Raw genomic sequence first — 20246 nt, forward strand, 5'->3', positions numbered from 1 at the left:
ATTTTTTCTATACATTAATTCTAAATTTTGAATATTTTTTAATAATTTTATATTTCTAAAAAAGCACAAAAGTCAAAAATGGATAAAAATTAAAGTGAAAATTTTATATCCAATAATATTAGCTAAGCATCAAATCCTTCGAAGTTATAGGAAGCAAGATTTAGAAAAGCTATGTAAAACAGAGTTTAAAATCTTGCTTTGTCTAATGTAATAGGTTTGACATCTAATAGTAAACACAATATGCTAATAAATCCTGTAAGTGGAGAGCTTTATTATATTGCAGGAAGTACTATTGTAGTTTATAATATTGAATAAAATGTTTAAAAGAAGTATATACAATCTCCAAATAAAAGAAATATAGTGTGTATTTGCCTTTCTAAAGATTGTAGGTATTTAGCAGCAGGAGAGGGTACAAGTAAGTAGCCTGAAATTATAATATGGGATTTACAAGTAAATTAAATGCGACTACATTAATATATTTAATAAAATTATATAATAAACAATAGTAAGTCTTCTCAAGCAATAGTCAAGAAGGTGATAAACCTATAAAATAACTTAAAGGTCATAAAATAGGTTTAAAAATGTTATTTTTTTCTCCAAATATGAAGTATTTATTATCAATTGGAGATGAGAATGATAAAGGTTTGTTTGTATGGGATTGGATAGCTGAAGAAAGAATTACTTTAAATAAAATGTCAAAAGTACCTTTATCTGCTTGTTTTTCTGAAGATGGTACTAAGTTTATCACATGTGGAGAAAAGTACATAAAACTATGGTAGTTTCATAGTAATGGGGATGTTATAAAAACACCAGTTAAAGAAAAAGAAAATGCATACATCATAGAGGGAAAATCTATAAATTTAGGATCTAAAATGCAAGAAAAGACATTTACTGACTGTGAATATGATAAGTAAAGCAAGTACTTATATGTAAGTACTTCAACTGGCCAGATATGTATAGTGGATGAAAGCAGAACAATACATAAGTTCATGGATATTAAAGTTTAAAGAATTTTTAATATAGCAATAGGAAAGGATTTTATAATTTGTTCTTGCTCAGATAATTTTATAAGAGTTTTAAGGACGTCTACTCTAGATTACATAACTTCTTTCCCTAAAATGCCTCCACTCCTTTAATACAACGTTGAAAAAGGTACAGCTTTGTTTCTAATATTAAATTTATTATAAAAAAAGTAGAGGAAAAAAAATATGTTTTTCATAAAATTATCATTTAAAACATAGGTTAAACTAAAATAAAATTTCAAAGTACTGAATATGCAGATGCAATAGGATTGGTTTATGATGATTTAAGAGCAAAAGTTAGTATTGTTTATAGTGATAGAAGTCTCTTCATCTGGGATATTTAATAATTTGATTAAATAGCAATAAAGAGAAGCTTCTTAAACCATTCAGGAGGCATTAACGATTTATAAATATTAAATAATCCATCTTTTTCTGAAATAACATTTTTTATGACTACTTCGACTGATAAAACTGCTAGAATTTGGCATGAAATAAGTACAGAGGATAATTCAAAATAGTAAGAATAGAATTTAAAGTTTCGCAGAAATGTTTATTCAAAAAATCTTAGTCGTATAATTTATTTAACAAATGATGTTGAAACATTTAAGTATAAAGGTATAATTTTTTTAAAGATAAAAACATCATTAATTCATATAAATTATTTATAGAATAACCAACAAATTTAACAGAAGGAGAACAAGTGAATTAGGACATAGAGGTTTAAGAATACCCAACCTGCATTAAAAGCACTTAAGATGGGTCTCAAATAATTTTGGCAAATAATAAAGGATAATTAATTTTCATGAACGTTTCAAACTTTGAAGTTTCGCACTAATTTTAAGCTCATGACAAAGAAATATCATGCATGGATTTAATAGAGACTTCATCACATAGATTTTTAGCAACAGGAGGAAGAGATAGACAAATAAAAATTTTTGATCTAAAAAATAATAATAAATTGATATTCACTCTTGATGATCACAGCTCTTCAATAGTGGCTTTAAAATTTGCATAATCTTAAGATCATTAAACAATTTATTTGATATCAGCTGCAACTGATAGACAAATTATTTTTAGAGAATACAAAAACTAAATCTTCGCAACTATTCATAGAGAAGTTGATAAACATAATAAAATTAACTCTTTAGATATTTCTTCTGACCAATAAACACTTTATGTTGGATTTGATAAAAAAATAAATTCATTTTCAGTATCAACAGGAAAGCCTATCAAGTAGACTGAAACCAAAGAAGATGAAAAAGTTTCTAAAACCTATTTTGATAACTTATCTACTTTAACAGATGTTTCTTGTATTTTTTCAATTATAATAATAATTAATTTGTATTAATCTATTTAAAATTAAATTAGCATCATATATAGCATGCTTCAACTAAGATAAAGTGATAAGGATTAGAGACTGCTAGACAATGGCAGTTGTTTCAAAGGCTTTAGTAGGAGATACTGTGACAGGTATGGGCTTTACAATTAACAATAGCCATTTAATAACAAGCACAAGTGAAGGTTTAATTTACATATGGAAAATGAGTTCTGATCTGAAAAATAATATAGACAAAAAAAAATAATAGCTTGGTATAATAGCTAAAAAAATATAAGACTTCTTTAAATAAGAAGGTTAGAATATGCTGTCTACAAAAGATTTAAATTTAGGCTCGTTCTGGATAGAAGAAGAAATGAGATAATATATGATATAGCAGTAAAAGTAAAATCAGAATGTACCTCTTTAAAAAGAGGATTCGTTTGATCCAATAAAAAATTTGAAACCAACTGACTTAATGAGAAACACAAATCTGCCAAACTGGGCAAAAACAAAACCATCAACAAATAATTAGCAATAATAAAAACCAGTTGATGAAGAAAATTTACTCAATGATTTTAAAGATAGAATTATAATTGATAAAAAAGTTAGTAATTATCCTGATAAAAAAACCAATAATTTTATTAGAGATAGTGAGTACATATAAGATAGTATTAATGCTAGGTTCAGCAGTTAGATTTAGCAGCATTAAGTAAATTCATAGTTTTAAAGCAAGCTCTAACAAGGTTATGGATTAGATTCAATAAATGAAAGAGATTTTAATGATAATGATTATGAAGATGAGATATTCTCAAAAAATTAGGTAGCAAGTATTATTGGCTATAACAACTAGAACAATTAATTTAAAAATTAAGATGGTTCACCATAAAATGATAAGCAGTAAAATCAAATTCTAAAAATAGAAGATTAATAATTTGATGATGATTATAGCAATTAAAAGCCCATATATATAGATGATAATAAAATTATAGGATTGAAAAATGTTTCTGACTAAGGTGATTCTGATGGATTTCAGTATAACAGTGACCACCTATCTCAATTTTTAAAATAAGATTAAACCGTACCTATATCCTCTACTCAAGCTCAGTTGCTTAGTAAACTTGCTAATACAAACCTAGCTTAAATAGCATAACAAAATAATGAATTATAAGTAGAAGAAATCTATAGCAATTAAAGTTAAAAACATTTATCCAATTAAAATAGTAATTAATCACTTAAGAGTGAAAAAGAAGTAAATGACATCAAGTATAAAAAAGATAATGGAAAGATTTCTACTTTTGACGTTGATCATATTTAGGGGTAGTTGTAAAAAGTTGAGCATAATATAAAATAAGCTGAGAATAATTTTAAATTCAAGGAAGATTAGATAAATATATTCTAAAGTAGTAATCAGTAACCTGTATCTCATAAGCAACAAACATTTTCAAATAACAATCTAATAAATTCAATAAACATAAGTGATGACAATTAAATACATTAATTTGAAGAAGAACATAAACAAGTAGATGGATTGATAATGCTTGATGATGAAGATGAATTGGAAGAAGATTAAGCCACTTAAAAAATCAATAAATTACAATATTAGGAATAAAAATAGGAAGTATATTAACTCAGTAACAAACTAAATTAAAATTAAGAGTTTGTTTTATCAAAGAAGTTTGGGAAGGATAAAGAATCTATGCCTAAACAACTTGGAGTAGATCTTGATTAAATATAAATCAAGGATCAGTCTAAACAAAATACACTTAAAAGTGAATAATTAAAATAAGATAATGTGATAAATACAGAAAATTTACAATAAAGCAATAAGCAACTCTTAATTAAAAATGCAGCAGAAAAAAAGTTTTCATCAATAAACTAATTAGTTTAATAAAAAGAAGAAGATGCAGAAATCATTTATGAAGAAATTGAAAATAATCAAAGCAGTATTAGTATGTAGTCAAATTAGGTTTTATAAAAGTAAAAGTAGCAAACTTAGCTCAATGAAAATAAAAATTCTAAAGAATCAGAAATGAATTAGCATTCGATAAAAGAAAAGAACTTAATTGGAGATCAAAGTGTTTCGAAATATTAAAAATAAACATATGTACAAGAAGAACCAAGGGATGAATTTGATGAGAGTTATATAGTTTGTAATTCAAAGGAGTATTAATAATATCAAAACGAGTTAGAAGCCAGCTTTAAAATTATTCTTGATTAGCTAAACAAAATTGAAGATATTGTTGAAAATAAATTAGATCACGAGCCAGTCTCAATAAGAAAGAAAGTATGTGAAAAGGTTCAGTTAAGAGCAAATAAAATAAAAGCATCTCTATAAAATATAAACTTCAAAACACAATAGGCAAGTCAGCAAAATATCAGTAGTCAATTCAATATTTCATATGCTGATTAAGATTTTGGTAAAATTATAATTATTTATTTAATATATTAAAGTATTTCTTAAAAAAGTAAAATAAGACCTGCTAGAAAATTATTCAAAGCTTCTTTTAGAGGCAGTTTTGAAAAGAAAATGAGCAAGCTAAAATAAATTCTATACTTAAATAATTAATATTTAATTACTAAAAAAGTTATTCTATTTTATGTATTTTATTTTTAAATTATTATCAAAGTTTTTTAATAACTCTTTGTAAATAAAGTATTTTGTGTAAATTTAATTTCTACATAATAATAATTAATCTTTTAGATAAATTTGCGTCTATTTTTATTGATTTTCACACAAAACTAATTTACGATTGTTTTTATTAGCATCTTTATATAAAATGAGCTAACCAAACCAACTAAACTCAATCTTTTCAGATGTATTTATTATAAGATACACATATATTTGAATAAAATATTTTTTAGGGTAATAGCACTAATAAGGTAGAATAAGAATATAAAAATTAAGAGAGTGAAAATGAATGCGATGAAGATTCGCAAATTCTTGCAAACTAGGGAGATAAAATTAATAATCAAATGGAATTTGAAAGTGTAAGCATTAATTAGGATGCCGAAGAGGAAGAAGATGATTCTTCAAATGATTAAGAATTAATGCCAAGAGCTCTTCCGATTCAAAGCAACAGCGATATTGATTCAGAGCATGAAGACTATGAAGGTCTTTAGTACCTTTTAAATGGTAAAATATTATCACAATATACTAATGCTTATTTATTTGCTAATGTTAAAGTTAGAAGAGAAGCTAATAAAACAAGCAATATTATGGTTGCAAAAAATGTTAATGTAGTCTAATCAGAAACAGATTAAAAGTATATCCCATAAAGCATTTTGAAAGGAGAGTTTTAAGAAACAAACAAGTTAAATTCTTGGGAATAAGACTAGCTTAATTAATTTAAAAACTTTAAAAAAGTATTATTTTATATTTATTATATTATTCTTAAAATTTAATATATTTATTACATAAAGCATTTAGAGTATATTGATGAGCAAGTACAAAAAGGAATAAAACCATCAGAAATTATTTCAAATTATTATAATGGGTTAGAAGATGACAAGTATATAAAAAGTAAAAAGTGCTTTTTAGAAAATTTCACAAACGAAGATTTAACAAAAGTTGTGATTCCATCAACATAAACTCTTTAAAAAATCACATACATAAGATTAGAGAAGATTTTAGAGTACATAGATCATGTAATTTATGATAAATTGGAATTAGCTGAGTAGATATAACAGGAAAATAAAGAAAATTTATTATAATTATATAAAGAAAAGCAAGTATTTTTAAATTATAACTAGTATTTATGGATATATGGATTGATGGGGAGATTAGATAATCCTATTTTAGCAGATATTAGTTGTATCTTAAACAGAATTCTTAAAATGGCTGTGTTTTAATAAAAAAATAGTTAATAAAATTAGGAAGACTATCAAATGATATAGGCTATGACATAAATTATAATTGTTATTATTAGGGAATATTATGGTTAAAAGTATATTGCTATTTGAAATACAACTAAATAAATAAATGACATAATTTAAAATTAAATATTTTATTGATAAAATTTTTCACATAAAATCATTAAAAACTGTAAGTAAATATGATTTATTCAATAATAAATATAAATAAAATACAATTCTATTGGACATTTTTGACTTAAAATAAAAAATTGTAAAATTATAAATTATTTTTTTTATTAAGTTCCTATTTTAAAAATAATAATTTTGTAATTATTAAAAAGATAGTGCTAATTTTCATTTTAAATTAATATTTTATTATTGTAAATTGTAATATATGCAGATATATAATCATCAAAAGTGAAAAAAATTTTTGGTTAAATAATTAATTAGAGATATTTTTATGGTAGTTAAATATTCAAATAAGAAACTATTAATTAGTTTTTATGATACAATCAATAAGAATAGGTAGATAACATACTCACAAATTATATTTTATATACATATTAAATTAATAATTATCAAGTAAATATCCCTTTTATTTACTATAGATTTAAAGTAGATTTTTTTATTACAATCCATCAAAAACTTGTTCTTAAATATTTATCTATTTTTTAAAATCGTTTATACTATTTAAAATTATTATTATTATCAATCACTATCTTCATCACTATAAGAATTCAATCCTTCTCCCTCATATCCTATATCACTACTATATTCTTCATCAGAAACTTCCATATCATCTAATTTACATGAAATATTATAAAATGTTGATATTGAAAAATAAATAAAATGTTACCATAATCAGATAATCCTTGCTACTTTATAACAAAAATCATAGGAGCTTATTTAGAACTAAATATTCCCTTTTGCTAGCCTTTCTTCAAAAAACGAAGAATATCATTACCTGCTAGGTCCATATTTTAATAGTTAAAAACAGAATTTTAGTTAAAGCCATATTTTCCAACATTAGAGTTTTATTCTGCAGGAATTATATCATCATAAGAAAAAACAGGTTAGTATCCGTATTGTTTTTCGTTTTACTACTATAATACTTCTTAAACTTCTTCTTACTTTTTAACTTCTTTATTTTCAGCTGGTTCATTTTCTGATGATTTTTACTTTTTCTTAGTAGCTGCTGCCTCGCGATTTATCATTTTATTTAAATTTTCAGGCATTTTTAACCCTTGTTTCATTGTGTCCTCTTCGAGTTCAGCTAAAAGCTCATAATCTTTAGTAGCATTGGCCAAAATGACAAGATCGTAGAGGCTTTTTATAATTAAATTCATAATTAATTACTCTAAAATTAAATTGAAAAAATAATTCAAAAGTTAAAGTCAAATTGTTATTAATTACATTTTTGTACTGAGATTAAAATTTTATTTATACATTTTATAAAGGACTTATCTAAAAGAATTATCCATATCAGGAGGAATCGAACTAAATAATCCTCTATAAGCTTCGATATCTAAAACAACTCCTGCTAAGTAAGCCTTTTAAAAAAAAACAATTAATTAAAAAAATGATGTAAAGCTAGGTAAGAATGTTATAAAATAAATTTTACGTGAATTGCAATATTGAGAGCATTAAGGTTATTTTTAAATTTTAAATTAGCATCTATAAGATAATTATATGAAATATCACTCAATTTAATTTCTTATTTTTAAAGAATATCATAGAGTTTATTTGTCAATTCAAATTCTTCATTTCTCACTAATTACTCCAATATGTTTTGAATAGGAATGTCAACTTTTTCTTAAGCTAGTCTATCTATCTCCTATTTAAAAATAAAATATATTTTAATCAAACTTTATTAAATTTAGAGCTATTCTAGATTGTTGTGATATACTATCTTGATTCTTAATTCAAAACGTAACAAAAAATTAATTTACCTTAATTGCTTTACTAAACTTGTGATATTCCATAAATTATTTTAACTTTTTCAGATTATCATTTGACTAATTTTATGAGTTAGATTAAATGTTTGCTAATTTTTCAACCCTTAAAACTTAAGATGTAAAACTATTTTTCTTAAGTGAGTTATTTAAAGATATTCTTGATATGTTTATCAAAGAGCGCATTTTTTTACTTTATATTAAAAAATAATAGTTTTTTCTTTTAATTAGTTTGAAGGCTATTAATTTGCTTCTAATTCTAATGATAAATATAATTAGTTTTCTTTCTTTTTCTCGAAGAGTAAAGATGATTTTAAGATTTCATTTATTTCTAAAGAACAATATTAGATTCATCTATTTTTTGCAATATAAGACTAATAGTAGTAGAATTCATAAAATCTTAGAATTCACAAATACCAAACAAAAACATCTATGAAATTTGTATTCATTCATTCATTTATATCTAAACGTATTTAATTTTGCAAATTTAATAATTTATCTAAATTGATATAAAAAAATAACAGATAAATAATCAGTAAGTTTTTATCTAATTCCAAAATTTTATTATTTAAAGATATAAATAAAATTATTTTATGAAACAAAAATATTTTAACAAATACTTAAAAAATAAATTCTTTTTATATAAACTTTCTTTTAAATTGAATATATGTTTACATTTTAATAAAATTAAAATTAATTATTTGTTAAAACAAAATTAATTTTTTTAAAGTTTTTGTTAGGTAAATTACATTAAACAAACATAATTTAATCTAAATTATTTTAATGTTTTATTATTTAAATTGAATAATTGTTTTTTTACTAAAATAAATTTTGCTTATTTTTTAAGTTTTTTAATTTAAAAAAGATTTTACAGAAAATATAATTAATTAAATTCATTGCTTATGTTAATAGGGAGAGCTAATTTCTTAGTTAAGAGAATTTAGCTTTTTATCATTTTAGTTGATACTTTGGTTGGCTAATTTTTCTTCAATTATTTTTTTTAAATGTTCATCATTTTCATTTTCCCTTTAAAGTTCCTCTCTATTTTGAAAAAATATTAAATGTCTAAAAAAATAGATTTAATTAATACATTTTTTTCATATATTTTTTTTGTTTTTCATTCAGTTCTCCAATTTTTGATTTTATTTTTTAGATCAACATACTTCTGAAAGGTCTTAAATAGGAAGTCTTTTGTTTAATATTTAACAGTTTAATTTAATTCACGAATAGATAGAAATTTTGATTTTACTCCCATCATAAACTCTGTATTTACAGGAATAATAGTTCTAGGAGCCATATTATTCCTTCTCATATCATAGCAACGTTTAATAGCCTATTGTTTAAAATTTAAAAATTATATTTGTTATTATAAATTGCAATTTACAGCATTGAATTTTAAAGCATCTTCTTCAGAGTGAAATTTGTATTTTGAATTTTTATTTAATATGTACAACTAAATGCCTATATTAAATATTTACAAAAACTTTAAAGATGGATTTTGAATTTTAAATTACTTTGTTTATTTATAACATAAGCCATATATTCTTTCTTGATGGGGATTGCTTATAAAATATCTTCGCCATCAATATCTTTTGAAATAACTAAGATGTTTAAGCCAATCAAAAAATAAATTTTAGTTGAGTTAAATTTCTTTTGAAGTGATGCTTGTATTTTAGCCAGTGCCTTTGCTGGCATTATGTTATCATTCCAATAAAATTTATTTTTAAACTAACTTTTCAATTCAGGTATTTTAAAAATATCAAGGGAGTTATTGTAGACATCTTTGAAAACAGGATTGATAAACTTTAAAAAAGGTTTGTTTTCTTCTGAGACTGCTTTTGCAATTTGAGTGATCTCAACAATTTAGTTTCTCTAAGAAATGAATTTAGCTCTATAGCTAAAGCTATGAGTTTTAAATTGTATTTTTAAATTAATAATATATTCATCCTCTTTTTAGCTATATACTGTTCCATCAATATCATAAAATTTGTAAGTCGTTACTTAATTTTTAGAGCCTCTTTCTCTAATCTCTAATCTAACAAAGTCATATTCTATTATGATGCTCTTTTTTAAAATTCAAATAATTATTTGATTATTTTTAGCTTTTTAAATGATAGCATTTTTATTTTTTTAATCAAAACTATATGTAAATTTACATTTTGAGAGGTCTCCTTATAAACTTCAAAAATAAAAAATGGGAACAACTTAACTTCTATTTTCATTTATTTATTAAATAAATCTTAAAATATATTTTTCAATTGTAATTATTTATACCAGGGAAATGAACATATTCATCAGACTCTAGAATTTAGTTTAAATAGCTTCTGATTTTCAAATTGTTTAAATACTTTGTTCTTGACTAAACAATAAAATAAATAATAATAATAATTAAAAAAGTCAATTATGTTAAGTTAGAATAGCTATATGAGTAAAATTACACTTGGATCTTATAAAATTTTATATGCATGTTCAATCCTTTCCATCATTTATTTTATTTCCTCAGGTTTTCTTTTTTTTATCTCTTCATTTTATAAAAAATCCTTAATTCTAGCATAATTACTATAAAAATATGTTAATTAATTCCATTCTCAGTTAATTGCTAAACAAAAAATTAAATTACACATCGATATCAGTACTATTTTAATAAAAATAAGCATTTAAAGTATAAAACAGCGCTGAATTATAGTCAGGAGTTACATGTTTCTGCCCACTTTTATATATATTAGAGCCAGGTTAGTGGTTATTTTCAAACTGTTAAAGCTAAATCTGATTTTAATTCATTTGTAGTTAATTAATTTTTAGAATTTAAGTTTATTTATATTCTATTAAAAATTACTTCTAATAAAAGCCACTTTGCAAGCAAATTAAAGCAGTAGAATATTGATAATAAATATTATAAAGAAAAATAAATTAAGGAACAAATAAGTAAATAAACAAGCTAAAAACATGAATAAATTAGAAATTAAAATATAGTTTTAATAATTAACTAATGTAATGATTATGTTGAAAAGCAGAATAATTTTAAAATGTAATTGTGGAGATAAAATGAAGAATTTTTAAATAAAAAATTAAATTTAAAGAGATTTTTAATGATAAAAAATTAAGAAAAAGTATATTTTACAAACAAAATTGTATCAAAAAAATATTTTTTATGAATAAAACTTCTAAAAATCAATCTATTGTGTAATGAATATTTTAATTAAAAAGCAAGAATGAATTAAAAATGATTAAATATTTAATTGTAATTTTTATATAAAGATTTATTAAATAATACAGTGATACCACTAATATTTTAATTAATTTATAATTACAGAATTTTTGAATAGCGTTAAAGACAAAAGCAACATATTTTAAGTAATGTATATAAAATATTTATGTTGCCTTTTCAAGTTATTTTTATTATTATTAGTATTTTTAGAGTAAGCCGTATCTTATACTAGCAATTAATTATGATGAAACTAATTATATTATATTATTTTAATAAATAGATAGATAACTAACTAACTAGTTTCAATTAATTATTGATTTATTTTATAATTTATAACATTTTTAGGTTAAGTTTCAGTAAATAGATTAAAGAAACAAAGAAAGTAAAATGAATAACTAAAAGGTACTGAATAGAATTCTAAGAGAGAAATAAGTAAGAGGAGCTAGCTAAATTAATCAGCATTATAGATAGAAATAAATAGATTAATAGATAAATAGTAGTAGTAGCAGTAAAAAATTTTATTTTATATTATGAATTTACTTACTCAAATTACAGTTTTTTGTATAATTTCATAATTTAAACTAATATTTTGGTTCAAGAATGTTTTTTCTATTCTTAGTTAATTCCATAAATCTTAAGTTTTATTAGTTTATTCATCAATATTGTCATTTTTTTGTGATTTTTTCTTTTTATCTTTATCATTAATTTACATTTATTGTACAGTCTTTCTTTCATTATTTTTAACCATATTCACTTGAAAATTACTATTTAATCCATTAGCAGCTTAACAATCTGCAATAAAGCACCTTTCTTCTCTTTATGTCTATTTATTTGAATTAAATGGCTAACTGAAATCTATTTATTTTATTTTATCAAAGGCAATAATACATTTTTATAGCTGTTATTATATATTTTAATTATCTGGATCTAGCTCTAATGCTCTTTTATAATCTTTAATTGATTGCTTGAAATCTTCATTATTTAAAGCAACTTTATCTAATCTAGCCTTTGCACGTAAATAATAAGCCTTTGAACTTTTTTAATCTAGTTTTATAGCTTCATTACATGCATACAGAGCATCATTAACATTTTAGCAATTATTTTTTGAAAGCTTTAAATACACTAAACAAATATTTTGGTATAGAACTACCTTTAATCCCTTTACTAATTTTTTTTCTTTGTCACTTTTACCTGTTTAATTGATAAAATACATTATTTTTATATAACATTTTATAAATATTCAATTTTCGCTCAATAATAATTAGAATTATTTATATTTAAATGATAATCTGTTACCATTTTCATCAACATATTCCAAATCATCGTCGTATAGACCTTCTTTTTGCCAATTTTCTCTTTTATTCCTTACAAATCTAAAAATAGATAAAGCTTGCTCATACAAAACACAAGCTTATTCATATTCTTGGTTTTTGAATTTCTAATTTCCACTTATTTTTAGCAATTCTGAAGCAAAATACTTTTACTAAATTTATTGATGGTGCATTTCTTAAAATTTCTAAAAATAATATAATCCAGCTCTGATAAATTATGGTTTGCTTTCAAATTTTTTACGCTATTCCTTCATAACCTCAGAATGGTAATTAGCAGATTCTTAAAAGAGTTGTATATATTATTCCATTTCTCAATAAAAAATATTTTTAAGATATCCTAAGTAAGCTCAGCTATTTGTTTATTTATTGCTAAAAACTATAATTATGGCTAATCTATTAAAAATAACCAATCTAAATATTCTTAAGTTAATTATTATTCTTGTTATTTTCCTTGATATTAATTAATTTAACTTGAAATTGATAGCTATTTAATTATTTATCTCTAATGAATATCTTTTATTTTTCTTAATCTCATGATTTTATTCAAGTTTTCTAATTCACATCATTTCAATTTTCAAATTCTTATCCATCATTTATCCAAGATTTAATTACTAAAGTTTCCATCCATCAACCATTTAAGTATTTTCTACTTTTTGTTCTTTTAAAAATAAGCTTAAATCTATTCCCTATATCCAAAAATACAAATTCGCTGGTCGATGAAATCTTAAAATTCTACTTAGAAAAATTTATTTTAATTTGTTGAATTTTAGAATTTATTTTTCATTAAAGAAAACAAATTGGAATAAAATGTAATTTTTTATAAATATTTAATTTAGCTAAGTTAAGTGAGAAACATTTACTATTTAAGGATTCAATATAGCTTACTTTAATAATAAAAAATAATGTAATTTTAAAATTATAATCAATTATTATTAAAATAAAAAATAATTTTTAACAAAAATATGATTTTTTAACTTTAAATTATTTTAATTTATTAAAAATTAATAAATATTATATTTTAATTATTGAATGGTAACTATAAAATATTTATTATTAAATAATTTAGATTTACTAGTAAAAGAAATTCTAATATCGCACTTTTAAATTAATTCAAATTAGTTGTAAATTTATCAGAATTTAGTCAATATCAAAAATTGAAAAATAGTAAAGATACACCTAATAAATTAAAAATTTGCATAAATAATAGAATAAAATAAAAAATAGCAAATGTTTTTATATAATTAATCATATTTTTTCCTTTAGCAACAGTGTACACTTCCTGAAATTTAAATAGGGCAAAACCAGGCTAATTTGTGTGAAGATTTATAATAATAATTCAAGCCTTTAAATCTGTACAACAGATCAATCAGATTTTATATTTAGTCAAATGTAGATATAAAAGATAGAGATATTTATGATAATATAAAATTAAACTTAAAAAAATTTTATAAAATTGAGCATTTATCTTTAACCTTTTATAAAGTATACATATAATCATCAGAAATTTAAAATTTAATCGATTGCTTTTTGGAATCTCACCCAAATATCAAAGAATTTACTTTGATACTAAACAAATCGAATTTGAATAAAGCTAAATCTGATTAGATTCTTACAAGGTTAAAAGATTTTAAAAGTATTGAAATAGTGAAAATGGAATGCTCTGAAATCACTAAAACTATACCTAAATCAATAGCTATCAATTTATAATACCTCTAGAATCTAAAGAAAATATAATTTAAGGCTTGTAATTTTCCATAAGCAAGTTCTGTAGAATTTTTTGAAGAGCTAAGTAAGATAAAGACTCTTAAGGAAATGGAACTAAATTTTAATTCTAATTGCCTATCAAATGAGGGAATGGTAGCTCTTGGAAATATGCTGATTGAATAATAGTAGCTTTATAAATTATATTTGAGCTTATAATAAACCAAATTATCATGTGAAGGACTTTAATCACTAGGTTAAGGTATCTCTGGATGCAAGACTTTGAATAGTCTTTATATTGATATAACCAATAATAACTTAGAATCTAAATTTCTTTTTGAATTTTCTATTGAAATAAAGAAGTGGAGTAATTTAAGCCAGTTATCATTAATTCTTCCATAAATTAGTTGTGATCAAAAAACAGTCAATTCATTTTCTGAAGGCTTTGAATGTTTAAAAAAGATAAAATAATTTCAGCTATATATTAATTTATCGTATTTAACATATAACAACAATTATTTAGATCAAAAAGATTTTTTGGAAATGAAAAAATTCTCCAAATTTATGAAGTCTTTCAGCAATATTACTTAATTAGATATATAAATTAATTAAAAATGTCCTGTTGCTATCTTAAATTAATTAAAGTACTTCGAGTTTATAGAATACTTCTCATTCGGTATTGATCTTTCTTAAGAATCAGAAACAATTCGTAATTATTCTTAAGATTAAATTGCAAGAGCTTTCGAAAATTTGGAAAATATTTAAAAAATAAAAATTATTTTTTACAACTCGAATTATATAAGTAAAGTTCTCATTGATTTAGTTATTTCTTTAATAAAATCTCTGCATTCCACCACAAATTTATGTTTGGAATTTCAAACATAGAGATACTATACTCTTAACTAATAACAAAATTAATTTTTCCCACAATTTTATTAATCATGCTTTGAATCATTAAGTTAAATATAAAATAGCCTTGAACATATAAGTTTCAGATTTTTACGTCACTAAACTTATATCTAAGAATCAAATTAATTAAATAAAATAAAAAATTTAAAAACTCTTACACTTAATAATTTTGGTTTAGATGATTAGCAAATTTAAAAATTTAAAAAAATAAAAAGACTTGTAAAATTAAATTTCAATTGAGTACAATATTATAAAAAATTTTTTTAAATTGATAAATATTTATTAGATAAATTAAAATATTAATGTGAAAAACTTGGTATTTATTTTTATAATAATAAATTATTAATAAATAAATAAAAAAATAATCCTTAAAAAATTATTTTTTAATCATCTTACAAACAGATATCCTAATTTTAATTTAATCTTAATTATATTTTTATTAATCTTTCCTTACAAAATTAAATGATATAACTTTAACAAATAAAATGTATTAGCTTTATAAACGATTGAGATCAAGTATCTTAATAATGAATTAGATTTTAATTGAACAAAAACTTAAAAATTAGTATATATTTTTTATTTATTTGAATTTTATATCAAAATGAAGTTAAAAAATTTTTTTATTTTCTATTTGCCAAATAATTAGATTATAGAACTATTTCATTTAGAATTTTTTATATTGTTAATTAATTCTTGTATATTTTCATAAATTAATTTATTAAATTTCGTTTAATCTTCTCGCTAACTTTATAAGACTTAAAGAATATCAAGCAAAATTTAGCTATTTAAAGATTAAAGCTTTTTATTTTCAGCATTTTAAAGTTCAATAGCTTCCATTTTTAATAATATTTTTTAAGCTAAATTTTATTTAATTTCTATTTTGTTGTTGTCTTATTTCTAATGACTGTTTCTTATCTAAAGTGGGTTATATTTTTGAATGTTAAGCTCATTAGGTTTACACTTTTGTTCTTCCACTATTTAGCTAGCACCAAATTAAGGGAGTAAATTATTACTTAAAGTTATTTCTTAACTTTTATTTTATTTTTATTAATCTAATTATATTTATTAAATAATAAAATTACTTGAAAAAAATAAAAAATTTTCTAGTTTTACTTTCTTAACTGTTACTTATTTAAGCTTATACTTCTATCAATTAATCTTAATTATTATTTTATTTTTTTACAAAGTCTCTCAAAATAGTTATGTAATCTTTTTTAAATCATTATATTGGTTATTGAATTTTAAAATATTAATTTTACGGTAAATTGGAATTTCAGGACATACTTGCTATTTACTTTCCGGACTATTTATTTACTAAACTTTTTCAAAAAATTTTTTGAAAAACTTTTCACTTTATAATCTGTTCAAATAGTTAGCAAAGTTGTATTTATTCTTTTCATAAATATTTTCAATTACTTATCCTTTCATATAATCACTTGGATTTCTTTGTAGAACGAATTGCTTCAATTGAGAAGCCAAAGATTTAGTATATTTTTTTTGTTCTTTTAAGTATTAATAGAATTCGTTACTTAAATTGTTTTTCTAAAGAAAAGTATTTAGTTAATTTGAGTCATCAATGTTAATGAAAGCCTCAACCTGATTTGGAAGATAATTAACTTTTTTTTAAATCTTTAAAAAACTAAAAAGAACTAATTTTCTATCAAAAGCATCATAATCTTTAAAAGAATTTTAAAATTTTCTAAATCTTTTATTATTTGCAATTAAATTTTCTGTTTTTTGTGCTAGATTCCCATTAGCTTAACCAGTTGAATTATTGCTTGTTTTCTTTTATTTTTGAGTAAATAATATATATTGATTGATACTAATTAATTTTACTTAACTTTCTGGTTAAGCCTTTTATTTTATTTCAAAATTATGAATCTAATTAGAATATTCTTTTCCTATCTATTATCTTTATTTCAGTTATTATTTAATGGCATACTTATAATTTAACAATATAAATTTACCTATGATCTGCTTTAAATTCAGTTAATGGCTATCTCTAAAATATACCTTTTTGCTCTTTATAAGAGGAGAGATCTTTTCTACTATTTTAATCATCTTATTAACTGTATTTTATATGATTTTTGTCTGTTTATAACTTATGATTATCTTATGCGTAGTTCTAAGCACAATCATTTTTTTCATTCTAGTTGGAACTCAAGCTTAAATCATCGATACTAATTATATGATTCCTTCATTTTTTTATTTATAAATCACTTTATACTTAATTTTAATATTAAAATATTACATTAAAGCTTTTGAAGAGAAGTTGTCCATTTTTGAGTTAATTTATATTTTTTTTATCAAAATTAATTTTTTACTTTTTTATGATACAAAAACAAATATAAATAAATAAAAATAATTAAAAGTTAGTTTCTATACGTTTAATATTAATCTTATAATTACAAATTATTATTTTTCATACCTAAAATTTTCTAAATAATAAGATTCATAGAACTAATTTTCATTTATATTTACCGAAATAAATAATTATCCGAGAATAGCTCTTTATCCAAAATGAGTATTTCAAAATCTGTAACTGCATTATATATTTTTTTAGATTATATAAATAAAAAGCAACCATGTATTATTTAAATAAATAATTTTATTCTTAAAAGACTCTAATAAAAGAATAAATATGTAATTACAAATAATCCAATTAAAACTTCTATTTTAATTTTTTTTACTCTATTCTCAATAATATTTTTTAATAAAAGTTTTTTAATTTTAAAAAGATAAAGATTGACCTTTTATTTGATATTTAAAAGAAAACATTTTATTTTAAATTTACTAAATAATTAATAAAACAAACATAGACATGTAATTGAGTATTAATATTTATTTTAAAAGAAAGTTTTTTCCTTATTGTCTTAAAAGAAAGCTTACTTTTTTGTTAATAAAATGTTTTCAGTAGTATAAATCCCAATGATTATAAATTGGATTTACAAGCTAAGGATATAAATTTGGAGCAATATGTTTAAAATATGTTTTAAGAAAAAGTGTATTCATATGTATAAGTAACTTAATCTAAGCAATTCTTTCATATATAACTTAAATATGTTTCAATCCGTATCTATTTATTTTAATATTCAATTTATTTAAATCAAAAAATAATATATATCTAATTTACCCTGTTTAAATTTCAAATTCATCCAAATAAACTAAAAATAAAAACTGTTTTGCAAGGACTATCCACTAATTATATTGAATCCCAGATTAACTGTTAGGATAAAAAAGCTTAGGATAAGCATATTAAAAAAGTAAATAATTATACGCAATGTAAAGCCTTAGCACTTTAATTTTTTTGAATTAAAATAGACTTTATATGATGTACTATGCTGAATGATAACCTAATTACTAATTCCAACTTTTAAGTAATTTATTTATGACAGAGTTATTTTTAGTTAAAAATCTTACTTTAAATTTAAATTAAATTCTTCTATTTTGCTTAAATTCTAGAAAGCATCCATAAAAACAGTTATCCCGCTATAAGTTATATTATTTCTGCTGTTATAAAATATTTTTCTTTAATTCATTTAGTTTGGAAAAACTATTACCTAATATCTAATTTTATCTATTCAAGGTTGAGTAATTGAGAAACCCCTTAGGAAATGCTAATAATATAATAATCATCTATTTCTTTGCATCTAAAAAGTAAATACTTTATTTAAAGTAGAAAAAAAATAAAAAGTTTTACGGTAAATTAATTTCTAAATATTTTAATTAGCTCAATTTTGAAAAGAAAGTTTAGAAGTTTGGTATTGGCTACTATGAGAGATTATTTGAACCATTACTTTTTAATATGAATGAAAATTAAGTTTTTTGAATAATATAAAATATATTAATTAACCTTATTTATAAAGTAAATATATAAAGTCCATGCTAATTTAGAGCTTCAAATTACTAAAGAGCTTCTTAGAGGTTAAATTATTATGTACTCTAACTAATAAATTAATTAGCTATTTCTAATATATCTTATTTATATATATCAAATTGAAATATACTATAGAAAGAGTTCCAATTCGAATAAATTTTTTTGTTTTTAAATTCCTTTAACTATTGATTTGAACTGATTCTCAGTCACTTTATTTATGCTTAGTATTTTATAAAACTTGTTAGTTCATTATTTTACCATCATTTTGAAATTAATTACTCTATATTTGCTTATATTTTTTTCAGCATCTTTTAAAGATTTAAATGGTTGATTGCTTCGTCTACTAAAGCACTTAATTCGCATTTTCTATTTAGTAAGTTTAAAACTAAAATAAAATTAATTTAATCAACTAAATATACCTTAAATTTATAGAAAATATTTGCTCCTCTTCATTTAACTGATAGTAGCCTTAATTTTTTTTCTTTTGCAAAATATTACAAGCAATTAATTTATTATTTTGGTTATTATGGGTTTAATCTGTTATTGTTTGATCATTGTCAATTACCTTTTCAGATTTCTTCTTGATAATTGCTTCAATGCACTTCATATATTTTTAGGATTATAGCTTTTTAAATTGAATTTAAATGGCTATGTAGGGATTTGTTTAATTTAAATTCTACTTTTACAATTAATATTAGTATTAAGTAGCAATTAGATATAATATAGATTTTTTTTGCAAAAAATAAATTAAATCTTTTAAAAACTAATTTGTTTAATTTTTGTGTAATTATGAGAAAAAAATGTTAATTTGATTAACTTAAGACATAGATAAACCTCAAAATTTGAATATAATATAAATAAACAGAACAATAACCATTAAAACTATGGTCATATAAAAAAATGGTTGAGTATTTATTAATTTGATTTTATATTTTGACTTTTTTTCAGATTCAACTTAACTATAATTTTTAATTTTTATATATTTTTCTTTTTATATTTCAAGATTTTGTTATTTCTTTATAAAATCTTTATGTAGATCTTTGATTTCTTCATACAGTTTTCTATCTTTTATCATT

The 20246-nt window shown here is 21.5% G+C and overlaps 6 protein-coding genes across 6 annotated transcripts; 1 reads left to right on the forward strand and 5 right to left on the reverse strand. All coding sequences in view use genetic code 6, as the record gives it.

The window, feature by feature from the left end:
- Window positions 1-78: 78 nt before the first annotated feature.
- Window positions 79-6300, forward strand: TTHERM_00755750 (survival motor neuron interacting protein; the record flags this gene model as incomplete). Its single annotated transcript, XM_001031704.3, has 9 exons — window positions 79-450; window positions 507-1152; window positions 1242-1637; window positions 1691-2332; window positions 2391-4757; window positions 5104-5156; window positions 5203-5473; window positions 5525-5703; window positions 5761-6300. 9 exons carry the CDS (start codon window positions 79-81, stop codon window positions 6298-6300), a joined length of 5466 nt encoding a protein of 1821 aa, XP_001031704.3.
- Window positions 6301-6900: 600 nt separating this feature from the next.
- TTHERM_00755760 (hypothetical protein) lies at window positions 6901-8330 on the reverse strand (the record flags this gene model as incomplete). The annotated part of the gene is made up of 5 exons (XM_001031705.2): window positions 6901-6992; window positions 7049-7518; window positions 7606-7742; window positions 7814-8026; window positions 8142-8330. The coding sequence occupies 5 exons, from the start codon at window positions 8328-8330 to the stop codon at window positions 6901-6903; spliced, it is 1101 nt and encodes a 366-aa protein (XP_001031705.2).
- Window positions 8331-9037: 707 nt separating this feature from the next.
- On the reverse strand, window positions 9038-10611 carry TTHERM_00755770 (transmembrane protein, putative; the record flags this gene model as incomplete). The annotated part of the gene is made up of 7 exons (XM_001031706.3): window positions 9038-9185; window positions 9235-9332; window positions 9394-9477; window positions 9529-9605; window positions 9659-10208; window positions 10301-10356; window positions 10419-10611. 7 exons carry the CDS (start codon window positions 10609-10611, stop codon window positions 9038-9040), a joined length of 1206 nt encoding a protein of 401 aa, XP_001031706.3.
- A 1285-nt stretch (window positions 10612-11896) lies between these two features.
- On the reverse strand, window positions 11897-12991 carry TTHERM_00755780 (tetratricopeptide repeat protein; the record flags this gene model as incomplete). The annotated part of the gene is made up of 2 exons (XM_001031707.1): window positions 11897-12543; window positions 12649-12991. 2 exons carry the CDS (start codon window positions 12989-12991, stop codon window positions 11897-11899), a joined length of 990 nt encoding a protein of 329 aa, XP_001031707.1.
- A 2962-nt stretch (window positions 12992-15953) lies between these two features.
- TTHERM_00755800 (hypothetical protein) lies at window positions 15954-17615 on the reverse strand (the record flags this gene model as incomplete). Its single annotated transcript, XM_001031709.2, has 6 exons — window positions 17545-17615; window positions 17261-17488; window positions 17130-17205; window positions 16553-17078; window positions 16407-16502; window positions 15954-16345 (listed from the first exon to the last, which is right to left on the reverse strand). Exons 1-6 carry the CDS (start codon window positions 17571-17573, stop codon window positions 15954-15956), a joined length of 1347 nt encoding a protein of 448 aa, XP_001031709.2. The 5' UTR covers window positions 17574-17615.
- A 588-nt stretch (window positions 17616-18203) lies between these two features.
- Window positions 18204-19996, reverse strand: TTHERM_00755810 (hypothetical protein; the record flags this gene model as incomplete). The annotated part of the gene is made up of 10 exons (XM_001031710.2): window positions 18204-18369; window positions 18427-18516; window positions 18571-18663; window positions 18714-18803; window positions 18854-18943; window positions 18994-19089; window positions 19147-19239; window positions 19301-19390; window positions 19450-19536; window positions 19590-19996. 10 exons carry the CDS (start codon window positions 19994-19996, stop codon window positions 18204-18206), a joined length of 1302 nt encoding a protein of 433 aa, XP_001031710.2.
- Window positions 19997-20246: the final 250 nt, after the last annotated feature.

This window comes from Tetrahymena thermophila, assembly GCF_000189635.1.
Source record: "Tetrahymena thermophila SB210 genomic scaffold scf_8254367, whole genome shotgun sequence".
NCBI classification, from domain to species: domain Eukaryota; phylum Ciliophora; class Oligohymenophorea; order Hymenostomatida; family Tetrahymenidae; genus Tetrahymena; species Tetrahymena thermophila.